Source organism: Mobula birostris, chromosome 9 (assembly GCF_030028105.1).
Source record: "Mobula birostris isolate sMobBir1 chromosome 9, sMobBir1.hap1, whole genome shotgun sequence".
Lineage (NCBI taxonomy): Eukaryota > Metazoa > Chordata > Chondrichthyes > Myliobatiformes > Myliobatidae > Mobula > Mobula birostris.
Genome location: NC_092378.1, coordinates 121,424,852 through 121,449,950, shown reverse-complemented (window position 1 = coordinate 121,449,950; position 25,099 = coordinate 121,424,852). Strand labels below are relative to the sequence as shown.

The following is a 25,099-nucleotide window of genomic DNA, read 5'->3' as shown; positions in this document are numbered from 1 at the left end:
GCAGCATTAAACACCCTCACCATCCAGGACATGTCCTCTTTGTGTTACTATCATCAGGAAGGAGGTACAGGAGCCTGGGGAGCCACTCTCAGTGTTTTAAGAACAGCAAATGTCCTCCACCAGATTTCTGAATGGTCCTTGAATATCTGAACACTACCTCGTTATTTGTCTTACGCACTATTTATTTATTCTGTAATTTATAGTAATTTCATGTCCTGCACTATATTGCTGCCACAGAATAAATTTCATGACAGATGTCAGTGATAATAAAGCTGATTCTGATTCTAAATTCATGCAACGTCCTCATAGTTTAACCATTCTATCCATAATCGAATCTGAATGATGAAAGTGACCTGAGGTTCTGAACAGCTCCTCCCCTTATTCAAACTCTGTTGGCTTGACTAAGTAGCCATTGAATGTGATGTAGACGTCAGTCTCATCGCTGTAAACAGCACTTTCCCTGTTGTTTCGGTACAGCCTGACCCACACCTCGTCTTTCTGCCGCAGTTCCAACATGACACTCTGACTCTGCATGATGCTGCGGTCACTAGACTGGGCGTACAGGATCACCACCTCCTCCGAGTTGTGCATTAGGTGGAGATAAGTCTCCTTGAAGTTCCAGGTGTGCACATTGAGGTTGAAGTAGTAGACACCTGGGACATAACAGTAGAACTTTCCTGTGAACATACTGAAGTGCTGATAGAGATTCACAAACTCAGTGTCAAAGGTCAGCTGTGCCTGAAGCTCCTCACTCTCCATCCACTTCCTTCGGCCGACCGAAAATGCTGCATAATACAGTTTGCAGCTGTTCCCTGGAGTTCCTGGCAGACCTTTGTTCCCTTTGGGACCAATAATGCCAGTGGAACCTTTGGGTCCCTCCTTGCCCGTTTTTCCTGGCAATCCCTTCTCTCCCTGCTCTCCTTTCGAACCTACAGAATAAAAGTTAATGTTTTATTGTTAGTATTTTAGCATGGAGAGGGTTTAACTTTGCATGCAATTCTACAGAATTTGAGGCATAAGGCAGGCCACACAAGACAGCAGGTGTATTCTCTTATCCATAGTTGCTGCCTGGCTCACTGAGTTCCTCCAGCAGTTTGTGTGTGCTGCTTGATATATTCTGTGGTCATATTCACTTTATTACATCACTGAATCAGCATAAGCTCTTACTCTGCTCATGCCCATAGATTTACCAAGTGAATTCACAGGATAAGAGGTTGTCTCATTGAGAGGGCACTGTTTGGGACTACATTCCTTGAGGGGTGGCATTATTCAAGTGTGAAGGGTAAATGTCAGATTTTTTCATTAGTGAGAGTCGCAAACAAGGAAACCTAACTACAGGATAGGAGGCCATCATTTAAAGCCAAGGTGCTGAGAAATTTCTTCTCTCAGAGGGCAGTGAGTCTCAGGAATTCTCTGTCACTGATGGTGGTGGGTGGTCAGGTCATTAGATATATTTACTGTGGAGATCAATAAATATTCGAATGATTGAAGAATTAAGGGTTATGGGGAACTGGTACAGAAGCCAGGTTGAGACCAGTGTAAATCATCCATGATCATACTTAATGTTAGGACAAGTTTGAAAAGCCTGGTATCCCACTCTTGCTCCTATCTTCTGATGTGTACATAGCTCCTTCTTAAGTGTATTAATGAAAGAAAACCTTACATTAATATTGTGCCTTTTACATCCTTAACTGAACAACCTAGATGAGGTTCAAATAAGGATGTGAAAAACAATATATAAAGTATTTTTGAAGTGTGGTCACTGATGCCATGTACAAAACAGCCAGTTTGTTTTCAGCAAATTCCACAGGCACAAGGTTAATCATCAATAGAATATCAATTTTCCATGCAGATGATTATGGTACATATATATGCCAGGCCACCGTGAATCTGAATTTTGAATTATACACATCAGATTCCTCAGCATTGTAGCAGACAAGCAACCTGGACCACATGCTCCATTCTTAAGCAGTGGAGCTTGGAGCCTTGAGCCTCCTGTTCAGATGTAAAATGCTACCAATGAGTCATACTGATATCAAAGGGATCATTCCACATTTAGTACCAGAGGTGAAACGAGGAATTTAGGAGAAAATTATAAATCTCACCTTTCAGTATTGTGATGTCTATCTTTGGCTTGATTTCGGGCAGGCGGTAGGTAAGATGGTCACTTACAGCACCATGAATTTGTGATAATCCATATGGATAAGCAGGCTTCTCCAACGGTCCACAACATCGCACACATGAATATGGGGCCCTCTGCTTTTTAGAATGAATTCTTTTCGATAAACTGACAGAACTCAGCAAGGCAATAATCAGAGTAATGTGAGCCTTCATCCTTCAAAAGCAGTTTGAGCTGCACGCTTAAGAGTATAGAAAAAAAAAGTCAATAATTGCACTGTGCATTAGTAAATCTGGATAGAGTCACCAGCCTAAAAATATTAGTTGATACAATCTACACTTGGGGAAATATCATAGATTTTTTAACAAAACCTTCGTTCCTTTCATTTAACACTTAACACTAGTTTTAAAGCAAAAAAAATGATAAGTAATATGCTTTTTGGCTGATGGGTAAGAATCATCCAGTCAAGTAATAAAGTGTCCCTATACACACTAACCATTGTGGAAAGGCAAGGCAACAGAAGAATCAGCGTATTTTGTAATCAATATTACGGGTGCAGGGCTGGCTGGTTGCAAACACTGAAATGGAGTGAATATGTAGTTCAACCAAAGATAGCAAGGCTGCTCCAATCTAGAGAATGGAATTTCCTTTCAGTGCACAAGCATTTTCCCTGGATATCCACAGCACCATGTGAGTACTTTCAGTATGTAGATTTAGATGACCCAATCGCCTCCTCAAACAAGAGATAAACAATCAAGTGATTATTAATAAATGTCTGCTATTCTGGTGATCCCAACGTCCCACCTTAATTAAATGGATAAAATATTTAGATTATACACATCCACAGCCATAAATAAGAAGGAATCTCAATTGTGAACAAAACAAGTATTTAACACCCTACTGTAAAAGATTCAAAGGTCTACCAAAGGGCACTTGGTTTACTTCTTTGTAGCAAGGGTTTTTCTGATGAAAAACTAAAGCACCTTTGTATCTATTAAATATTTTTTTTTAACCCAGTGATTCAGCTCAGTAACAGACCCTTCCAGTCCCATGAGCCCACACCACCCAATTACATCCATGTAACCTACTAACCCGAACGTCTTTGGAACTTGGGAGGAAACCAGAGCACCAGAGGAAGACCGCACAGTCATGGGGAGAGCATACAAAACCCTTACGGATGGCGGCGGGAATCAAACCCGTGTTGCAGGAGCTGTATTAGCATTATGCTAACCTTTACACTACTGTTGTTGTCCCTTTCCACACCTTGTGGTAAATCAGATGGCAACCTTGCCTTTTCTTTCGCATTTCTCTGTTTTTCTCAGGCTGAGTGGCTGACTCAATCCTCACCCCAGCACGGATGGAAAGCGTGCAAGGAACCGGCCAGATTCAATCCCGGAACCATTCAGCTTGAAGTCCAGTGCTGATGCCACCATACCACATTTTACCTTACTGTGCCACCCACTAGTGTGGGCACGTGGCCAAGTGGTTAAGGCATTGGACTAGCTACCCGAAGGTCATGAGTTCGAGCTGCAGCCGAGGGAACATGTTGTGTCCTTGAGCAAGGCACTTAATCACACATTGCTCTGCAACGACACTGGTGCCAAGCTGTATGGGTCCTAATGCCCTTCCCTTGGACAACATTGGTGTCGTGGAGAGGGGAGACTTGCAGCATGGGCAACTGCTGGTCTTCCATACAACCTTGCCCAGGCCTGCGCCCTGGAGAGTGAAGACTTTCCAGGCACAGATCCATGGTCTCGCAAGACTAACGGATGCCACCCCCTAAATACCTGAGTAGTATTTATGCTAAATCTTGGTTGTGATTGAAATCTCAGGCTAATTTGGCAGCATTGCTGCCTCAGGATCAGATAGTTGGGAGGTCAACCACCAGTCTGAAGGCCTGAGCTCAAAGTTTGAGCTGAAGGTGTGCTTCAAGATGAGATACAAAAATACTGCCCCATCTGCTCTCAAGAAGATCCCATTGCACTATTTTGAAAAAAAAGAGCAGAATAGACCTGGCAGTTCTGATCAATATTTATCTCCCAATCAACATTACTGAACACTAATTAACTACTGACTTGAGGGAGCTTGATACATGCAAATTGCCGCATTGCCTACATTGCAGCAATGACTAAATTTCAAAATGTATCTGATTATTTGTAATGCACCAATAACGTGCCTATAGACTCACTAACAAGGACGCTACAACTCATGTTCTCAGTATTACTTACTTACTTTTTTGTTTATTATTGGCCTCTTTTGTACATTGGATGTTGGTCAATCTTTATGATTTATAGCTTTTCATAATCTCTATTGCACTTCTTTATTTTTCTGTAAATGCCTTCAAGAAAATGAATCTCAAGGTGACATATAAGCAGTTTGATAATAAATTTACTTTGAACTTTGATCATTGGGGCCATGATTTCAAAGGGATTCAACAGAAGACTTTCTTTTGATCTTTGTATAAGGCCAGTCTGTGTCAGATTACCAGCAAACATTTTGAGAGCTGAAAACTCTTGAGTAGCAACTGTGCAAGCACAGGCTTGGTTATTATTGAAGGAATTGATTCAGCGAAAATATGCATTGCTGGTGAAACAAAGTTGCAAAATAGTCAGAACTTGAAGGACATACAATAAGTAACACAAAGCGATTGCAATGGGTTTGAATTATTGCATGTGCTCAATAGCATGGTGAAAATTATCCCACTTTACAATCCACTCAGAGCTCAGTTTAAAAAGCCACATTTATAGTCTCTGCCCACTGATTGACTCTCATACCCTCGGGCCAAATGCTCTTTTCAGCTTTTGCCATTTACAAGCAAGGAGATTTATGGACACTTTCCTTTAAATGCCAAAATGTGAATTCCTTTTCGAAAGACCACAAACTAATATCAGGAGGATAAGTGTTCCATTTTATTTCACAAAAAGAAAGGGATGGCGTATGTTGACTATTCAGCAACATACCTTGTAAAATATTACCTTGTAAAAATAAAATCATAAAACATAGCACACAATCTAAATAACCCTTTGTTAATGTGTTCAATGTCAGACCTCATATTAGTTAATGACATTATCAATCATGTTTATAAAATGGATGTCAATTTGTTGCATTATTAACATTATGCCCTGTCAACTCACTGTCTTCAAAACAAAAGTCAGCCATATCAACAGTGCTCTAATGAGTATCCATCACCTCTAGTTTCTCATCATGAGCTCCTCTCACTCCACAATCTCGATGCCCTTCCATTTCGGTCCTGACTCTTATCATTCTGCCTTTGATGTCAAGGCTCTAGAAATCCCCTTCCAAAATCTCACTATTGTTCTTTCCTTCTTTTAAGGTGCCTTTTTCAACCAAATTTTAAGCCACTATAATACACCCCCATAAGTGTTACTACACCTTTCCCATTCCTCAATTCCACCCAAATAGCCTCCCTAGATGAGCCCTCTAATCTATCCTGCCAGAGCACCGTTGTAATATTTTCTCTGACAAGCAATGCAACAACTCCCCCTCTTGTCCCTCCAATTCTTTCACACCTGAAGCAATTACATCCAGGAATATTTAGTTGCCAATCACACCCCTCCTGTAACCATTTTTCACGAATAGCTACCACATCATACTTCCAGGTGTCAAACCATGCTTTAAGCTCATCCACCTTTCTTATAATGCTCCTATCATTAAAATAAATGCATTTAAGAAATTTAAGAAAATAGATCTTGCCATAGAGAATAGACAGGGAAGTACTGTAGGCTTTGAAGACTAGATTCATTCATTATAACCTCACTATAGTGAGGGTATTCTTATATAGCTATATCAGAGAGGGCTTAAAATCTCCTTCTGAACTTCAGGCTTTTTGGATAGTGAAACCTTCAAAAAGGTAGCTGAATAAAGATGGGATGGAGAAGATTCATGATTTAATTGAGTGAGAGAACAGCCTCAATGGGCTACATACTGCAGATCAGTGACTAGTGGTGTTATGAAAGTGTCAGTATTGGAACCGCTTCTTTTCACGTTATAGGTCAACATTTTGGATAACAGAATTGATGGCTTTGTCACCGAGTTTACAGATGATACAAAGAAAGGTGGAGTGGCAGGTAGTGTTGGGGAAGCAGAGAGTCTGCAGAAAGACTGAGAAGGAGGAAAAGAATGGGCAAAGAAGTGGCAGATGGAATATAGTGTAGGGAAGTGTATAGTCATGTACTTTAGTAGAAGGAATAAAGGTGTACACTATTCCTTCAACAGGGAGAGAAAATTCAAAAATCAGAGGTGTAAAGGGACTTGGGAGTCCTTGTGGAGGATTCCCTAATGGTTAACTTGTATGTTAAGATGGTAGTAAAGAAGGACTAAAATATGAAAGCAAGGATGTAATGCATTGGTTAGACTGCACTTGGAGTATTGTGAGTGTTTTTGGTCCCCTTAACTAGGAAACAATGTGCTACATTGAAGAGGGTACAGAGGAATTTTTCAAAAATTATTCCAGGAATGAAAGGCTTAATGCTTGGAGAATGTTTGATGGCTCTGGGCCTATACTCGATGGAGTTTAGAAGAATGTGGGGGGGGGGGATCTTATTGAAACCTTCTGTATACTGAAAAGCCTACTGTACATAGAGTGAATGTGGAGAGCATGTTTCCTCTAGTGGGTGAGTCTAAGACCAGAGGGCTCAGCCTTACAAAAGAGAGACATCCATTTAGGACACAGATGAGAAGGAATTTCTTCACCCAGTGGAATTCATTGCCACGGTTAGCTGTGGAAGCCAAGTCATCGAGTATATTTAAAGTACAGTTTGATAGGCTGTTGATTAGCCAAGGTGTCAAAGTTTACTGACAAGAAGGCAGGAGAATGGGGTTGAGAGGGATAATAAGTCAGCTATGATGGAATGGTGGAGCAAACCTGATAGGCCATGTGGCCTAATCCTCCTCCTATGTCTTATGGTATTATGATGGCTTAGAAAGTGGTAGACACCGTGCAATCCAATATCCATTTTATTCAGACTAATCATCTTGAAGGTAGCGGATGGAAGATTGTTCAGGTACGTCCGATCACATAAAGCAGGACGAATTCAACCCAGCTACAAACTGCACAGTAAGCCTTCTCTCAGTTATCAGCAAAGTAAAGGAAGAGCGGTTGAGAATAGTCCAGCAACACTTATCCACCTACAAACTGCCCATCAATGCCCAGTTTGGGATTCATCAGCAATAACTGGCTCCAGATCTCACCCACAGTTTTGGTCCAAACAAACCTGGATTTCCAAAGTGAGAGGGAAATGATTGTCTTTGACATCAAGGCAGTATTTTACCAAGTTTGGCATCAGGGACTAACTCTAACCCTAAATGAAGATCAGAGTCGTCTCTAGAAGATCAGAGATGTAATCTATGTGTGGAGACAGAAGAGATGGGGGAGATCTTAAATGAATCTTTTGCATCTGTATTTACTTGGGAAATGGATCAGCGTCCATAGAAGTGAGGCAAAGCAGCAGCGAGAACATGGACCCTATAGAGATTGCAGAGGAGGAGGCATTTGCTGTCTTGAGGCAAATTAGGGGAGATAAATCCCTTGGGCATAACAAGATGTTCCCTCAGACCCTACAGAGACAAGTGGAGGAATTGCTATAGCAGAGATATTTAAATCATCCTTAGCAACAGGTGAAGTACAAAATGATTGGAAGATAGATACATTACTATTGCACATCATTACAAATTATTGCATGTTGGCAAATTATTATTGTGTATATTATTATTATGTACTTTATTATAAGTTAAGTCTGAACACTGCTAAATGTGTTTTTAAATGTTGCTGCTGTAATGAAAGAATTTCCCACTCGGGATCAATAAAATATTTATTATTATTATTATTATTAATGTGATTACGCTGTTTAAGAAATGCTCTAAAATAAAGCAGGAAATTATAGCCCGGTAAGGCTGACATCAGTAGTGGGAAAGTTATTGGAAGATATTCTAAGGGACCAGAAATCTGAGAATTTGCATAGACATGTACTGATTAGGGATAGTCAGTATGGCTTTGTGCATGGTAGGTCGTGTCGAACCAATCTTATAGTTTTTTGAGGAAGTTATCAGAAGAGTTGATGGAGCAAAAGCAGTGGATTTTGTTTATATGGACTCTAGCATGGCATTTGACAAGGTCCCGCGTAGGAGATGTGTCAAGGACATTCGGTTACTTGGCATTCAAGATGAGGTAGTCAATTGGATCAGACGTTGGCTTTGTGGGAGAAGCCAGAGAGTAGTAATAGATGGTTGCCTCCCTGACTGGATGCTGGGACTAGTGGAGTGTCACAGAGACTGGTGCTGGGTCCATTGCTGTTTGTCGTCTAAATCAATGACCTGGATTATAATGTGGTTTACTGGATCAGCAAATTTGGTGTTGACACCTAGATTGGCGGTGTAATGGACAGCAAGGAAGAATATCAGAGCTTGCAGTGGGATCTGGACCAGCTGGAAAAATGGGTTGAAAAATGGCAGATGGAATTTAATGTCGACAAGTGCAAAGTATTGCACTTTGGTAGGACCAGCCAGGGTAGGTCCAACACAGAGAACAGTAGGGCACTGTGGAGCACGGTAGTATAAAAAGATTTGAGGATAGAGGTCCATAATTCATTGAAAGTGGCATCAGAGATAGATAGGGTCATAATGAATGATTTAGCACATTGGCATTCATAAATCAAAGTACTGAGCGCAGGAGATGGGATGCCATATTGAATTTGTGTAAGACCTATAATTTGGAGTATTGCATGCAGTTTTGGTCATCTATCTACAGGAAAGATGTAAGTAAGTTTTAAAGAGTACAGAGAAAGTTTACACAGATATTGCCGGGACTGAAGAACCTGAGTTATAAGGAAAGATGAAATAGGTTAGGACTTTCTTTCCAGAAGATTGAGAGGAGATTTGATAGTGGCATACAAAATTATGAGGGGTATAGATATGGTAAATGCAAGCAGGCTTTTTCCACTGAGGTTGAGTGGAACTACATCTAGAGATCATGGGTTAAGGGTGAAAGGTGAAAAGTTTAAGGGGAACATGAGGGAAAACTTCTTCACTCAGAGCATTGTGAGAGTGTGGAAAGAGCTGCCAGTGTAAATAGTACACGTAAGCTCCATCTCAATATTTAAGATAAGTTTTGATAGATACATGGATGGCAGGGGGATGGAGGGCTATGATACAAGTGTAGGTTGATAAGACTAGGCAGTTGTTTAAATGGCTCAGCATAGACTAGAAGAGCCAATGGACCTGTTTCTGTAATGCATTTCTCTATGACTCAGTGACTCTATGAAGTCAATGGGCATTAAGGGAAAATCAGTCCAATAGTCTTGCTTGAAGGAAGATGTTGTATTTGTTGAAGTTTTATCTGGCTGGCAAGAAGTCATCATTCGTTTTCGCAGATCATCCCAAACTGCTTTAAGAGCAACCAACATCAATTTATTGCAGTACAGAAGCAAATCAGCTTTCAGCATGCAAAGAAATAAACTGGAAATCCACCAAGAGCTCCCATATTTCCCCACAAACCTGATGCAGGGTTTCAATATGAAACATCAACAATTTCTCCTCTCCACCCTTCCCCTATGACTGATGCAGCTTCATCTACTGAGTTTCCCCAGCATAACTTTTTTTGTTGCTCCTGATTCCAGCATCTGCAGATTAATATGCCCCCATGTTCTGTGACAGCAGAAGAACTGTGAGTAATCAGTTCCTACATCAATCATATCACCCTTCCCCCGACTCTATCTGCCTAACTGGGGGAAAAAAATCTCTGAGCTCCTACAGCAACAAAAAACAAGTTGGAATCAGCTCCTAAGTATTAGCTAATGCAATTTCAGCTACAATCAGCAATTAGAATGTGAAAGAGAAGGCAAGATTGGAAATGTCAATACCGTCAGCCAACCAGAAAAGTTAATGAAACTTTGGATAATCAGCAATATTTCAGAAAGGTGAAGTATAATGTGATCAGCCCCAAGATACTTAGTGGCTGTGAGGTGTGAATGTTTCACAAAAATCAAACAGAATTAATGTTTCATTAGGAAGCTGTTTTGTGTTTATACACCTAGTACCAGACTAGATTCCACCAAATTATTCAGAAGATTGGAAAGATTCTGGTGCCATGGTAGAGTAGTGGTTAGCAAAACACTGTAATAGCTCAGGGCATCAGAGTTCAGAGTTCAATTCCAACGTCTTCTGTAAGAGGTTTGTACATCCTTTCTGTGAGCACATGGGTTTTCTCCAGATACTCCAGTTTCCTCCCACAATCCAAAGACATGCCAATTGGTTGGTTAATTGGTCATTGTAAATTCTCCTGTGGTTAGAATTGGGGTTAAATAGATGGGTTGCTGGGTCAGAAGGGCCTGTTATTGCCGTATTTCTAAATAAATAAATATGAACATTGGTCTGACATAGGCTAGAGTACTTGTGTACAGCTCAGATGATCATGCTATGGGAAAGATGTGACAGCACTGGAGAGTGTGCTGAGGATAATTAGCAGGATTTTTCCTGAGATGGAGTATTTTAGATGTGAGGAGATGCTGTGACTCTTTTTCTTGCTGGAGTAGAGGAAGATAAGAGAGATATCTAAAATAATGAAGGGTATAGATAAGGCAGACTTCAGGAAACTATTCCCCATATCAGGGTGAATAAAATAGATATGCCACTATATACAACCCTGAGATTTGTTTTCTTGTGGTACAAGTATATTCTTCTCAAATGCTCTCAATAACATTGCTTCCATTACTCTTCCAAGCAATAGATCTAGGTAATCAACACTCTACCTGGGTGAAGAAATTTCCCCTCTAAATCTCTTACCCCTTAACCTAAGTTTGTACCCTCTAATTTTATTCACCTTGATATGGGGAATAGTTTCCTGAAGTCTACCTTATCTATACCCTTCATTATTTTAGATACCTCTCTTATCTTCCTCTTCTCCAGCAGGAAAAAGAGACACAGCCTCTCCTCATATCTAAAAAAGGCGGGAGGAGAAGATGGCAGCACAACACAGCGCACGCAGTTCTCCGGTGAAAGGATATCATATCTGTAAGTAGGATGCCGTGCACAATTCTGACTTGATGGAGACAGACGTGAGAAGCAGAGGAACATCTGGAGAAATTTCTGAAATGCCCGGTTTGCTGCCGCTGCTGCTGTGCGATCGAGAATCTCCGGAGGGAAGGCCTCAGTATCCCCGGCTTTGCCTGCTGCTGCGACTGAGGCTGAGGTCGAAGTGTTCGGCAGAGATGGTGCTCAGTACTCGGTGTCGGAGGGCTGATCAGAGCTGGAAGTTTTCGGACGACTCAGAATCGGACTGTGGTCGGGCATGGCAGGGAAAGTTTTCTTCCTTCTCCCGTCTGCGTGAGATGTGGGACTTTCGAGAGACTTTGAACTTTTTTACTGTGATCATGGCCTGTTCTTCATCAAGTTATGGTATTGTTGCAATGTCGTAACTATATGTTATAATTATGAGGTTTCTGTTAGTTTTTCAGTCTTGGTCTGTCCTGTGTTTCTGCGATATCACACCGGAGAAATATTGTATCATTTCTTAATGCATGTATTACTAAATGACAATAAAAGAGGACTGCGTGTCCTCATAATCTAAAAAAAATACTCTATCCCAGGCAAAATCCTGCTAAACATCCTCAGCACATTCTCCAGTGCTATCACATCTTTACCGTAGCATGATAATATGAGCTGTACAGAAGTACTCTACCCTAGATCGGACCAATGTTTATAAAGCTGGAACATAGTCTCTCTGCTCTTATTTTCAAAGTCCTGACTAATAAAGGCCTGTATGCTATATGCCTTCTTAACCACATAATCCACCTGCACTGTCACATTCTAGGATCTTTGGATTTTAACGAAAGATTCCTCTGTTCTTCAATGCTTCCTAGGACCCTGCTATCCATTGTATATCCTAGCCTCAGTGGTGCCCCTAAAATGCACCGTGTCATGTTTATCCAGATTAAACTACATCTGCCATTTCTCAGACAATTTTACCAGCATATCAATATCTCCCTCTAGCCACGCAATCAACAACTGCAATCATCATGTCATCTGCAAATCTATGCAGTCAGACCTGCTCTGTGAAATTTGCCCTAATGCAAGCACATTTGCTGTTGGATTAGATTCGCATTTAACTCTGCATTTAACTGCTGACATAATCTTCCTACTTAATGTAAAAAAAATATTTGTCTTCTAAGATTTAGTGAACTAAATCAAATTTAGTGAGCATAGAATGAGTAAATGTTTGAAAAAATCCTTACAAATCCTTTTTCACAGCATAAATTATTTCAAGTCCTCAAAAGCATAAATGAAGGCCAGGAAATCTTGCAGATATCTTGAATGGGGAAGTAAAATGACTTCCAGTGAAAAGTGCTTGGTGGGACAAGTTTTTGATGAAATAAAATGTAAAAAAAAAACTATAGCTGCTGAAACTCTGAAATTAAAACAACGTTTTCTGAAAACACTCAAAGATGGAGAAGGAAACAGAGTTAATGTTGAAGATAGATCGCCATTCATCAGCATTAAGAAAAATTAGAAATTGTTCATACTTCAAGTGGCACAGAAGAGGGAGGTAAAAAGGGAATGTCTTTGAAAGAGTGGAGTCCAAGGCTAACTGAAGGCAGACTCCTTTGCTTGCAGCTCCTTAAACAGCTCTATTTCCATCTTTAATATTTCTATTTTTGTCTTTCAGGGTTCTTTTGAAGACCCAGACCTGGAGTTACATGCTGACGACGGTTCTTTGCGGGAATGGGACCTGTTGTCGGGGTTCCATAACTGGCCATTGTTTGGCACGCCAAAGGCTCGGCCTAAAAGTCCGACTTGAATTTGGAAGCCCAGTATCTCGGGGCTCTGGAGATGGGCAGAACGAGGGTCGGTGTCACGACAGGAGACCCGTGTGTCATCAGGGAAGTCGGGATATCTGCTGTGTGCCTGGAGACCTGGTGTCTTTGCGATCTTCAGGCACAGAGCTCGAAAAAAGCAATGTAACAGAATGCTAACATCGTAAACCAGTGAGTTATTTGTTAAGCAACACACATCAAAGTTGCTGGTGAATGCAGCAGGCCAGGCAGCATCTCTAGGAAGAGGTACAGTCGACATTTCGGGCCGAGAACCTTCGTCAGGACTGACTGAAGGAAGCGCTAGCAAGAGATTGGAAAGGGAGGGGGAGGGGGAGATCCAAAATGATAGGAGAAGACAGGAAGGGGAGGGATGGAGCCAAGAGCTGGACAGATGATTGGCAAAAGGGGATACGAGAGGATCATGGGACAGGAGACCCAGGGAGAAGGAAAAGGGGGAGGGGGGGAAAAACCCAGAAGATGGGCAAGGGATATCATCAGAGGGACAGAGGGAGAAAAAGGAGAGAGAGAGAAAGAATGTGTGTTTATAAATAAATAACGGATGGGGTACAAGGGGGAGGTGGGGTATTAGCGGAAGTTAGAGAAGTCAATGTTCATGCCATCAGGTTGGAGGCTACCCAGACGGAATATAAGGTGTTGTTCCTCCAACCTGAGTGTGGCTTCATCTTTACAGCAGAGGAGGCTGTGGATAGACATATCAGAATGGGAATGGGATGTGGAATTAAAATGTGTGGCCACTGGGAGATCTGCCAGAGAAAGCAGGATCTCCCAGTGGGTACACCTTTTAATTCCACATCCCATTCCTCATGTTTGAGTTGTCTGTTATGTCTCTCTGCTCGCTGGGAAAATGGAGACACCTCTTCCTCCCTTATTAGGGAGAGAGGGAACCTGCGGCATGTTGAGTACCGAATAAAATGCGAAGTCTTTGGGTTAACTGCAAGTCTGTGTCTTTGCTATTGCTTTGCTCACGCTTGAGTGCTCGGTGGTGATGCCAATGCTTTTTCTTTCGCTAGTGTAGGGAGGGGGAATTGTTGCTCGTTGCTACTTACGCACGGGAGGGGGAGCTGGGGGGTACTTTGGGGTTCTAACATTTAACTGTCATTCATGCTTTGGGGCACTCCTCTGTTTTGGTGGATGGTTGTGAAGAAAAAGCATTTCAGGATGTATATTGTATACATTTCTCTGACATTAAATTGTACCTTTGAAACTTTGAAGAGTGAAGGATACAAGTCGTAGTGGGGCAGACTGAAAGAGGGTGAACGCTTATCAATCAATATCTGATTTGTCTGAAAGAAATGGTATTGGAAGAAAATGAAATGGACAGAAGAAAAGAAAAATAAGACTAGAACAGTGAGTTACAAAAATTTGGGATCCTACCTGATTTTATTGAATGAAAGAACAGACACAAAGGATCAAATGACCTTCTTTTTTACTGTTTCAGTTTCTTCTACTATTAAACTCAGCAGTTGCTGGAAATCCAAAATGTAAAAAAAAAAGGCTGTAAAATAGTCAGCAGGTCAGGCAGTATCTGTGGAGTCAGAAAAATAAAATTGAGGCTGATTATAAAGTCAAAGAATCATAGAGCAATACAGCACAGTTACTGACCCTTTGGCCCAACCAATCTATGCCAAACTCAGTGACACCCAACTAGTCGTAATTGCCTCTTTTGGCAGTACCTTTGCCCACTGTTCACTTTTTAAATGATATTGTTTCAATCAGAATCAGGTTTATTATCACTCTCTTATATGACATGAAGTTTGTTCTTTAGCAGCAGCAGTAAAATGCAAAGACAGAAAATTACTATAAATTATGAATTATATAACTTGTGCTAAAATAAAGAATAAAGAGGTAGTTTTCATGGGTTCGTGGAGCATCCAAAAATTTTCTGGTGGAGGGGAAGAAGCTGTTCTAAATCAACGAGTTTGGGTACTCAGGCTCCAGTACCTCTTTCCTGATGGTAGGGCATGTCCCAGATGTTGACAATCTTTAATGACTGATGCCAGCTTCTTCAGGCACTGCCTCTTGAAGACATCCTTGATAGTGGAGAGAGTTGTGCCTGTGTTGGAACTGGCTGAGTCTACAGGCCTTTGTAGCCTCTTGCAATCCTATACCTTGGAGTCTCTATACCAGGCTGTGAAGTGACCTGTCAGAATGCTTTCCAACATACATCTATAGAAATTTTCAGGAGTCTTTGATGTTACAGCAAATCTCCGCAAACTCCCTACAAAATAGTGCTGCTGATGTGCCTTTATGTGATCACATCATCATGTTGTGCCGGGGATAGGTTTTCCAAGATGCTGACCCCCAGGACTTGAAGCTGCTCACCCTTTCCACCACTTGAGGTGCATATTCTCCTGACATCCCTCTTCCTGAGTTACATAATCAATTCCTTGGCCTCGCTAACATAGAGTGAAAGGTTGTTCTTGAAACATAAATCAACTGGCCATGTATACCACCCCTACACACCTCCTTGTTAGCATTTGAGATTTTACCAACAACAGTGATGTCATCACCAAGTTTATAATGTGATGGATATTCATGTTCCAGGGCCTAAGAGGCTTACTGCTAGCGTCCACTTTCTAGCACAGCAGTATAACCTTTCCAAAAGGTCAGAGCTGTTCATGACAAAGTTAAACTAACCAATATTCCTTGCTCAGCTTCTTCTGGTAAATAAGAATCTGTCTTCAGTATTAATGTAATAGAGAGCAATAATCAGTCTGATTAAAAGGACAGCTTTGTACATGAATAACCCTGTCAATAGAGCACAGGTGACTGGTTTCAGAAAAGATATGGTTTAAAAGGTGAAGTGATCGTGAAAAATTCTTGTCTGCATCAGCCAAATGTATGACAATGGGGTTGTGCTAATAGGCCTGCATCAAACTACACAACGCTGGCTAAGTTATTTGCATCATTATGACTGAGTTCAAAGAAGCTTGTAGGCCTGACTGATTTTGTCACTTAGCAAACATGGTCACAAGTATAGTTGATCAATCAATATTTGGGGTATCTGTGTACTGATAGTCAGCCCTCACAGCTTTAATTTTGGATATCCAGGATCTCTGTCCCCAGAGGTTTCTTTGTCCCAGTAAATGTATTTGAAAAAAACATCACATGCAGATAATATCATTGAGGCAACTCATCCTGCTCTTCTTGGTCACCACCCGAGCAGTTTATTCCACATATTAACCATTCTCTACATGAAACAGTCACCCCTCAGCTCACACTTGAATCTTTCCCCTTTCATCATAAACCTACATCTGCTAGTTGTGGACCCCTCTAACCTGGGATACATAGACTGTTGTCGTCCACTTTTTCTCTGCTTCTCTTAAGTTTAAGAAGCTGCCTCGCATTCTCTTACACTCCAAGGAATAAAGACCTAGGCTGGCCAACATCTCCCTATAAATTAGGCCCTTTTGCTCTGGCAGCTTGCTTGCAAATCTTTTCTGCACTATTTCCATTTTAACCACATCTTTCCTATAACCAGGTGACCAAAACTGTACACAGTACTCGGAGTGCAAAATCAAGAATGACTTCTACAATTGCAACGTAATATCCTATCTTCAATACTCAGTACTTTGACTGATGTAGGCCAGCATGCTAAATACTGTACCTTTTCCACACCCTGTCTATGATACAGCTTTAAATGATCTGTGCCTAGGTCCCTCGTTTCCATTCCACTCCAAATACCCTACCATTCATTGTACAAACCCTACACAGGTTTGACTTTCCAGAATGCATCACCTCACGCTTATCTGAACATTTTAATGCATTATCTGAAATATTTAATCGTGATGTGCTTAGTTGGAAGATGAGATGTTGTTTCTCAAACTTAAGTTTACCATTGATGTATCAGACCAAACACAAGAAGTTAGAATGTCAGTAAAATTGAGAATTAAAATGATAGCAACTAGGTGCACAGAAGGGAAATGGGTTTTGGTGGAGAGTGGGATAGCAATCAGGGAGCTATCCCACTCTCAGGATCAGGCCCAGTCGCTTTAGAGTGGAAGATAAGTCTGATACTGGAAGAACCTACAATATATGATCTATTGGATGTAGAGATGGTGGGGTGGAAGATGGGAGTTAAAGGATTCCTGTCTCTGCTTGTGGATGTGAGAGGACTGAGTGAGAGGGGAAGTGCTGGAATGGAACAGACAGTATTGTAAGCTCTATTAACCATGCATGGTAACTCAATATTGAAGGAAAAGGAAGAGATTTCAGACGCAGTGCTGTAGTTGATGCCTTCATCAGTACCAATTAAATGCAGCAAAGGAAGCTGGGCCAATGGAATGGACACTGTACAGAGAGTACAGTAGATGAGGAGATGGTTGTCAACTTAGCTGCAGAAGTCTGAGCTGCTGGCTAGTCAAGATAGAGACTGAAAAATCAAGAAAAGAAAGAGGCACAGAATATATAACGAGTTCAATGCTGAACAGCTCATCTGCTCCCATTTCCACACCCATCTCTTCCCTATACTTACCTCCCTTCCATACTATACCACACCAGTCTTTCCCTTCCACTTCTATCTCTTTTAATTCTATTCACTTTCCCCCTTCCTCCTGTTTCCCTGATTCCTTTACCTAATTTGTCTCCTTCCTCACTCTATTTCCTTTCTTTCCATTATCCTCCCTTCTCTTCCATTCTCTTTTAATCCTGTATCCTTCCCTCCTTTCCCCTTGTCTCCTTCAAACTAATGTATTTCAACTTCAGAATGCTGATATGGCCATGATGTAATGTCTTATCAAAAGGAAAAAACAGCACCCCACCCATTCATTCTTGTGCTGGATTTCTATTTAGACAATGTACTTAGGATTTCTACTAAGCAATGAAGACAGACTTGAATCCCCAAACCTTTGGTTCTATAGTGAGAGTGCTATGCACTGAGACAGGCTTAGCATGTAATTAGACACCCATACTTCTAATCATCTATTCACCACCTCTTCCACACATTAAGCCTTCATTGTGTAGGCAGGTCTTTATTGTGTTTCTAACCAAGGCTGTCATAACCAAGAGGGCTGTACCTCGAGTTTACACCGTCAAGGATTTGATAAAAGAAATCCATTTTGTAGAAAAAAAAGACAAGTATGTCAAATGTCATAATGTGGTGATATTATGCACTCATGATTTTATTATAGCTTTACTCCACAAGATATGTAGTTGGTGTTTTAATGTATTCTTACAACTATCTGTGTGTATATATATATATATATATATATATATACACACACATAGAAATTACTAACTACCATCTCACAGCATGAGTCTTCTACAAAGGTTCCAGTGGCCTTGCTTTTCACCTTCGCTTAGTCCTGATTCTATTCCTCTGTGATCTTATGTTCTGAGGGCAAGTACTTTTCTTCATAATTAAACTATGAAGCTTTTCATATTCACCTGAGAGAACAACCAAACGCTGTTTAAACATTCATCTGATAAACCCCAGTGGTGTTGCATTGCCTCAGAACACTTTATTGCTACCAGTGAATGCCACAAGCTGATTCAAACCAATGCAAGAACTCCTCCCAAGTTATAGGGTAACTTTCTGCAATGTTTTTTTTTCTGAGCTTGGTTGCTGTCTGATTAGATGCATACACCAGCAAAATTTTCTTCTTCTTGTCCTTTGTTTAACACTTTTCTTTAGTATCAGCAGGCCTCTACATGCTCATCTCCGCACAGCATCCAGCATTTACTAAAGGATTATTTCTGTAACATAAAACTGTTGGAGAAGTTCCAGTTGCAAGTTGACAAGTATTAGTTCCTGGAACATCAGCCACAACTCCTATTTACTTCAATCCTGAAACTTCTATCACTCAATACTTGGTTTGAGTAGAAAAGACTTTCCACCAAGAATATACATTTATGTCAAATAAATATGCACTTTGTTGTAACACTTTTCTGTCCCTTGAAGTACATGCCAGAAGACGGACAGCTGAAGAAATATGCTTGACCTTCATTTACTATTTTAATACAGAAAACTAGCAGTAAGTTTGTGTATTGCCAGCTCCCACAAACTGCAATATAATTACTTGCTCCAATGCTGTACTTTCCTATGTTCTGTTGTTTTAGTAATGTTTATTCAGGGGTAAATACAGGCCAGGCATCCAGGGAAAATTCTTCTGTGCTGCTTTGAAACGATGCCATAAGACTATTAAAAGGTAGATGGAATCTTTGTTTTAACATGCCATCTTTAATACAGAATATCCCCTAACATCGAAGCAGGGAGGTACAGGAATAGTTCTGATGCAGTATTTAAGTTACTACACAGGGCCTGAACTACCAATCCAGAAATTTGAGTACAAATTACACCGTGAAAGCTGTAGAAACCTGGAAATAATCTGAAATTAAAAACTATTTTTATTTCCATTCTGAGCAGTTCCGGTCACTATAAGAAGGATGTTATTATGGTGGTAATGGTGCAGAAAAGATTTACAAGAATATTACCACAGTTGGAAGACGTGAGTTATAAGGAGAGGCAGGATAATCTGGGACTTTTATACTTTATACTTTATTGTCACCAAACAATTGGTACTAGAACGTACAATCATCACAGTGATATTTGATTCTGCGCTTCCCACTCCCTGGTTTACAAATATTAAAAATAGTAAAAATTAGTAAATATTAAAAATTTAAATTATGAATCATAAATAGAAAGTAGAAAAATGTAGTAAAAAAAGGTAGTGCAAAAAATCCGAGAGGCAGGTCCGGTTATTTGGAGGGTACGGCCCAGATCCGGGTCAGGATCCATTCAGCAGTCTTATCACAGTTGGAAAGAAGCTGTTCCCAAATCTGGCCGTATGAGTCTTCAAGCTCCTGAGCCTTCTCCCGGAGGGAAGAGGGACGAAAAGCGTGTTGGCTGGGTGGGTCCTGTCCTTGATTATCCTGGCAGCACTGCTCCGACAGCGTGCGGTGTAAAGTGAGTCCACGGACGGAAGATTGGTTTGTGTGATGTGCTACGCCATGTTCACGATCTTCTGCAGCTTCTTTTGGTCTTGAACAGGACAACTTCCATACCAGGTTGTGATGCACCCTAGAAGAATGCTTTCTATGGTGCACCTATAAAAATTACTGAGAGTTTTAGGGGACAGGCCAAATTTCTTTAGTTTCCTCAGGAAGTAAAGGTGCTGGTGGGCCTTCTTTGCATTGAACTCTGCTTGTTTGGATCAAGTCAGGTCATTTGTGATATTGACCCCGAGGAACTTAAAGCTTTTGACCTGTTCCACTTGCGCACCACCGATGTAAATTGGGTCGTGCGGTCCACTACTCCTTCTGAAGTTAACAACCAATTCCTTCGTCTTGCTGACGTTGAGGGATAGGTTATTGTCTTCGCACCATGCCACCAGGTTCTAAATTTCCTCTTTGTACTCAACTCATCATTACCCAAGATACGGCCTACAATTGTTGCGTCATCAGCAAACTTATATATTGAGTTTGATGGAAACTTGGCTACACAATCATGGGTGTACAGTGAGTACAGCAAGAGGCTGAGTACACAGCCTTGTGGGGCATCGGTGCTCAGAGTGATTGTAGAGGAGAACTTGTCCCCTATTTTTCCAGCCTGGGTCCTGTCTGTGAGGAAGTTGAAGATCCAGCTGCAGATCTGTGTGCTGAGGCCCAGGTTCCGGAGCTTAGGAATTTTTTCCATGGAGCAAAGGAGGATGAGGGATGACCTGATTGAAATGAATAAAACCTTAAAGGACATAGATAATGTGGGCAACCACTGTTAGTCTCCACAACTCTAAAATCAGATGGCATAGATGTAAGGTGAGGGAGAAAAATTTAAGAGCCCTAAGAAGGAACTTCTTTTCACACAGAGGATGGTTGGTATGTGGAATGAGCTGTCAGAGGCAGATGTAGAGTAAAAGAAATTCTGAGCACATTTCACCTGTCTTGGGATCATTACACTGGCTGCCCATGTCCTTTAGGATCAATTTTTAAATCCTCTTAATTGTATATAAGGCTCTGAATAATCTAGCTTCGCCATATACTTTGGAGAGTCCATCCCCTTACATCCCTAATCATAATCTTAGATCAGCCAATAGTGGTTTGTGTAGTGTTTCTAGAACCAAGCATATAAGAACCTGGTAATGCGGCCTTTTGCTCTTATGCACCAAAAATCTAGAATACTCTACCAACCAAGAAATGCCAGGCTAGTACTTTGGAAAATTTCAAAAGGCTTCTAAAAACCTACTTTGTAAATTTTTCCTGCTTATAGCATTACCTAATGCCTGTGATGTTGATTATATCTATCTAATTTAGTATATTTGAGTACATTTTATTCTATATAATGTTAGCCTTTACCTATGAATTTTAATTTTGCCTCATATTTTTGTGGCTAACGATTTATCTTTACAATTTATTTAAAGCACTTGGAGCCTCCATCTTGATGTATGAAAGATGCTATATAAATAAAGTTATTATTATTATTTATTACAATACTTAAACAGAGAACAAAATATTGCAGCACAGTATAGGCCCTTCGACCCATGATGTTGTGCCAACCTTTTAACCCCTTCTAATATCAATCAAACCCTTCTCTCCTACATAGCCTTTCATTTTTCTTGGAGGATTTAAAAGACATCTGGACAGGTATACGGATGGGAAAAGCCTAGATGTGTTACGGTCAAACTTGGGCAAATGGGACTAATTCAACTAGTCATTTTGGTTGGCGTGGACAAGTTTGCTGAAGGGCCTATTTCTGTGCTGTATGGTTCTATGATAGTAAAATGGTCAGACTGTCATGAAGTATTTCTGATTCACTAATATCCTTCAAGAAATCTGTTAACAGTCTATATGACTCCAGACCTGGTTGATTTTTTAAAAATCTGGAATGATCCAGCAGGTCACCCTTTTCAGAGTAGATGGGCCAGTGATGCCTCCAGCTTGAAAGATGAATGTGCAAGACCTCGCTCAGCACTATACAAGAGTCTCCACCAAGTTTGATGGACTGAAGTATTTGCAAGAGGATTTGAACCCAGAATCTCCTCCTCAAAAGGGTAAATGCTAACAACTAGGATGAGTGATCTGATGTGTGAAGTGAAATAGTCACTCAGCTCCCCAAATCTTCAGCCATCAATCCTGAATGTTCAGATTTCAACTTCTTTTGCTTCCTTTACTTTGAGTTTCCTGACACTCTCACCAAACAAAAAAATCCATGCAAGGAGATTCTAAGTGTCAAATTATATTCCATTGTTTTCCTGTACTTTTTAAACACTCAGCAATGTTTAATTTATACTCAATATGTAAAAGTAAAACATGATTTAAAGGGTAGACTAAGACATTAAATCCTGAAATTACAAAGCAATAAACATCTTCCTACGATGACAAAATGGGAAAACATTTCTCAATGATAAATTATGGATAATTTGTGAGAGAATCATTGCAGCAAATCCAGGCAAGAAATAACTTTCTTTTCAGTTCCCATGGCCTAAAAAGAGCACATTATAAGTCAGTAGTTTTTCCTTTGATGTATACTTAAAAGGGAAAATGTTTGTAATACTTTAGTCAAGTCAAGTCAAGTCACTTTTTATTGTCATTTCAACCATAACTGCTGGTACAGTACACAGTAAAAATGAGACAACATTTTTCAGGACCACAGTGCTACATGAACAATACAAAAACTACATTGAACTACGTAAAAAAACAACACAAAACTACACTAGACTACAGACCTACCCAGGACTGCATAAAGTGCACAAAACAGCGTAGCCTTTACAATAAATAATAAACAAGACAATATGCACAGTAGAGGGCAGTAGGGTGTCATCCAGTCCAGTAGGTTGTAGCCAGTCCAAGCTCTGGGTATTGAGGAGTCTGATGACTTGGGGGAAGAAACTGTTACATAGACAACAGGAATTCTGCAGATGCTGGAAATTCAAGCAACACACATCAAAGTTGCCGGTGAACGCAGCAGGCCAGGCAGCATCTCTAGGAAGAGGTACAGTCGACGTTTCAGGCCAAGACCCTTCGTCAGGACTAACTGAAGGAAACTGTTACATAGTCTGGTCGTGAGAGCCCGAATGCTTCGGTGCCTTTTACCAGATGGCAGGAGGGAGAAGAGTTCGTATGAGGGGTGCGTGGGGTCCTTCATAATGCTGTTTGCTTTCCAGAAGCAGCGTGTGGTGTAAATGTCTGTAATGGCGGGAAGAGAGACCCTGATCTTCTCAGCTGACATCACGATCCACTGCAGGGTCTTGCGATCTAAGATGGTGCAATTTCTGAACCAGGCAGTGATACAACTGCTCAGGATGCTCTCAATACAACCTCTGTAGAATGTGGTGAGGATGGGGGGGGTGGGAGATGGACTTTTCTCAGCCTTCGCAGAAAGTAGAGACGCTGCTGGGCCTTCTTTGCTATAGAGCTGATGTTGAGAGACAAGGTGAGATTCACCGCCAGGTGAATACCAAGAAATTTGGTGCTCTTAACGATCTCTACAGAGGAGTCATTGATATTCAGCGGAGAGTGGTCGTTCCGTGCTCTGCTGAAGTCAAAAACCATCCCTTTTGTTTTGTTCACATTCAGAGACAGGTTGTTGGCTCTGCACAGGTCCATTAGCCGCTGCACCTCCCCTCTGTATGCTGACTCATCATTCTTGCTGATGAGCCCCACCACAGTCGTGTCATCGGCGAACTTGATGATGTGGCTCGAGCTGTGTGTTTTCCTAATGCTTTAGGAAAACACCAAGCACAGCCATACGGTTCTTGAACCAAGTGACAAAACACTAATCACTGCAGTTTCACAGCATTATGACCACTCCAATCACTGCACTAAAATGGACTTTCTGCCAATTGTGTATTGTCCTTGCAAAAATTTGGAATATTTTTATGTTCAGTTTATGTTTCTTTTCTTGTGAATGCTGCTTATATGATGTTAACTGCCTGTGATGCTCCTGTAAGTAAGAGTTCCATTGCACCTATACATACATGTATTCGTGCATATGACAAAAACATGATGTTGACTTTAATAACAGGACTTGTATGACAAAGTGGAAATCTTCATTGAAGGGCTGGCATGAACAAGATGGATTGAATGGTCACTTTCTGTGCTGTTCTAAGATGCACTACTCCTCCGAAATGGAATAAACTTAATGAGATAATAATAAACTATCATCTTCCTTCAGATTCATGGCTGAAAGGATCACGCTTGATACTTTTCTTCTCACTTCTACTAATTATCAAAATTAATTAATGCAAATAAATTACATTTATATCTCCATGAGTCTGACATGACAAATATAGTGTTAATCCCATAATATCTATTATTTCCTCTGTAATAGAAATGTGTTTTATATTAAACTGAGATTCTGATTATCCTTCTACCAAGTGAGAGGCCAGAAACAATAACCAAACAGCACAACTATGACCCAGAGGAATAATGAATTCAACAAACAATTTTCAGCAGTTTTAACTGTGTAACAATGAAACAAAAACTTTCACCAAATCAAGCATTTGGTATCATTTTATTACCATTATACATCGAATGCTCTTAGCTAGCCATCATCTATCATTAAAACATAATTTACAAGTTTTAATCAAAATTTCACATCTCGATCATTATGTGTATATTATTAATTGTAAGCACTAACAAAGTCAAAGAATAAATCACAGTTATTACAAGTGATACTTATTTTGGTCTCTATGCCACAAAAACATGTAATGGAGAAAGCTGCTCAGTCACTGAAAGAATCATAGCCCATTCGGCCTATTGTTCCTGTTCTGTCCAATTAGTTCCATTCCCCTGATCATCCCCTAGCCCTGCAATATTCTTCCCATTGAATTTACCTATCTGACTCTGTAATGATTTAATAAGCATTCATTATTTCTATGTGCCTGAGGTGGAAGAATGGTGAGATTATACAATTTATGATCTACATGAACCCATGAAAGAGCACTGGGTCAATGATCTGAATAAGGTAAAATATTATCACCTCCATTTGCCTGGTTTTAAACAACTTACCTGAGGGTTGTAACCATTCCTTTCTCAATGAACCATCTGCAGTTATTATGAATGCTTGCTGAACTCTACGTGGCTGTCTCTCCCTCCACACTTGGGATGCCAAAGTCGACCACAATTTAGGTACTGATCCAATCCCTGCTCCTGTTTACTTCTGCAGGGGACTTGGAAGGTCTTGCTTGCATCAAATACC

General features: G+C 40.6%; 1 protein-coding gene across 1 annotated transcript; it reads right to left on the bottom strand.

The window, feature by feature from the left end:
• Positions 1–378: 378 nt before the first annotated feature.
• Positions 379–2,334, bottom strand: LOC140202444 (complement C1q tumor necrosis factor-related protein 1-like). Its single transcript, XM_072267310.1, has 2 exons — positions 2,106–2,334; positions 379–929 (listed from the first exon to the last, which is right to left on the bottom strand). Exons 1-2 carry the CDS (start codon positions 2,332–2,334, stop codon positions 379–381), a joined length of 780 nt encoding a protein of 259 aa, XP_072123411.1.
• Positions 2,335–25,099: the final 22,765 nt, after the last annotated feature.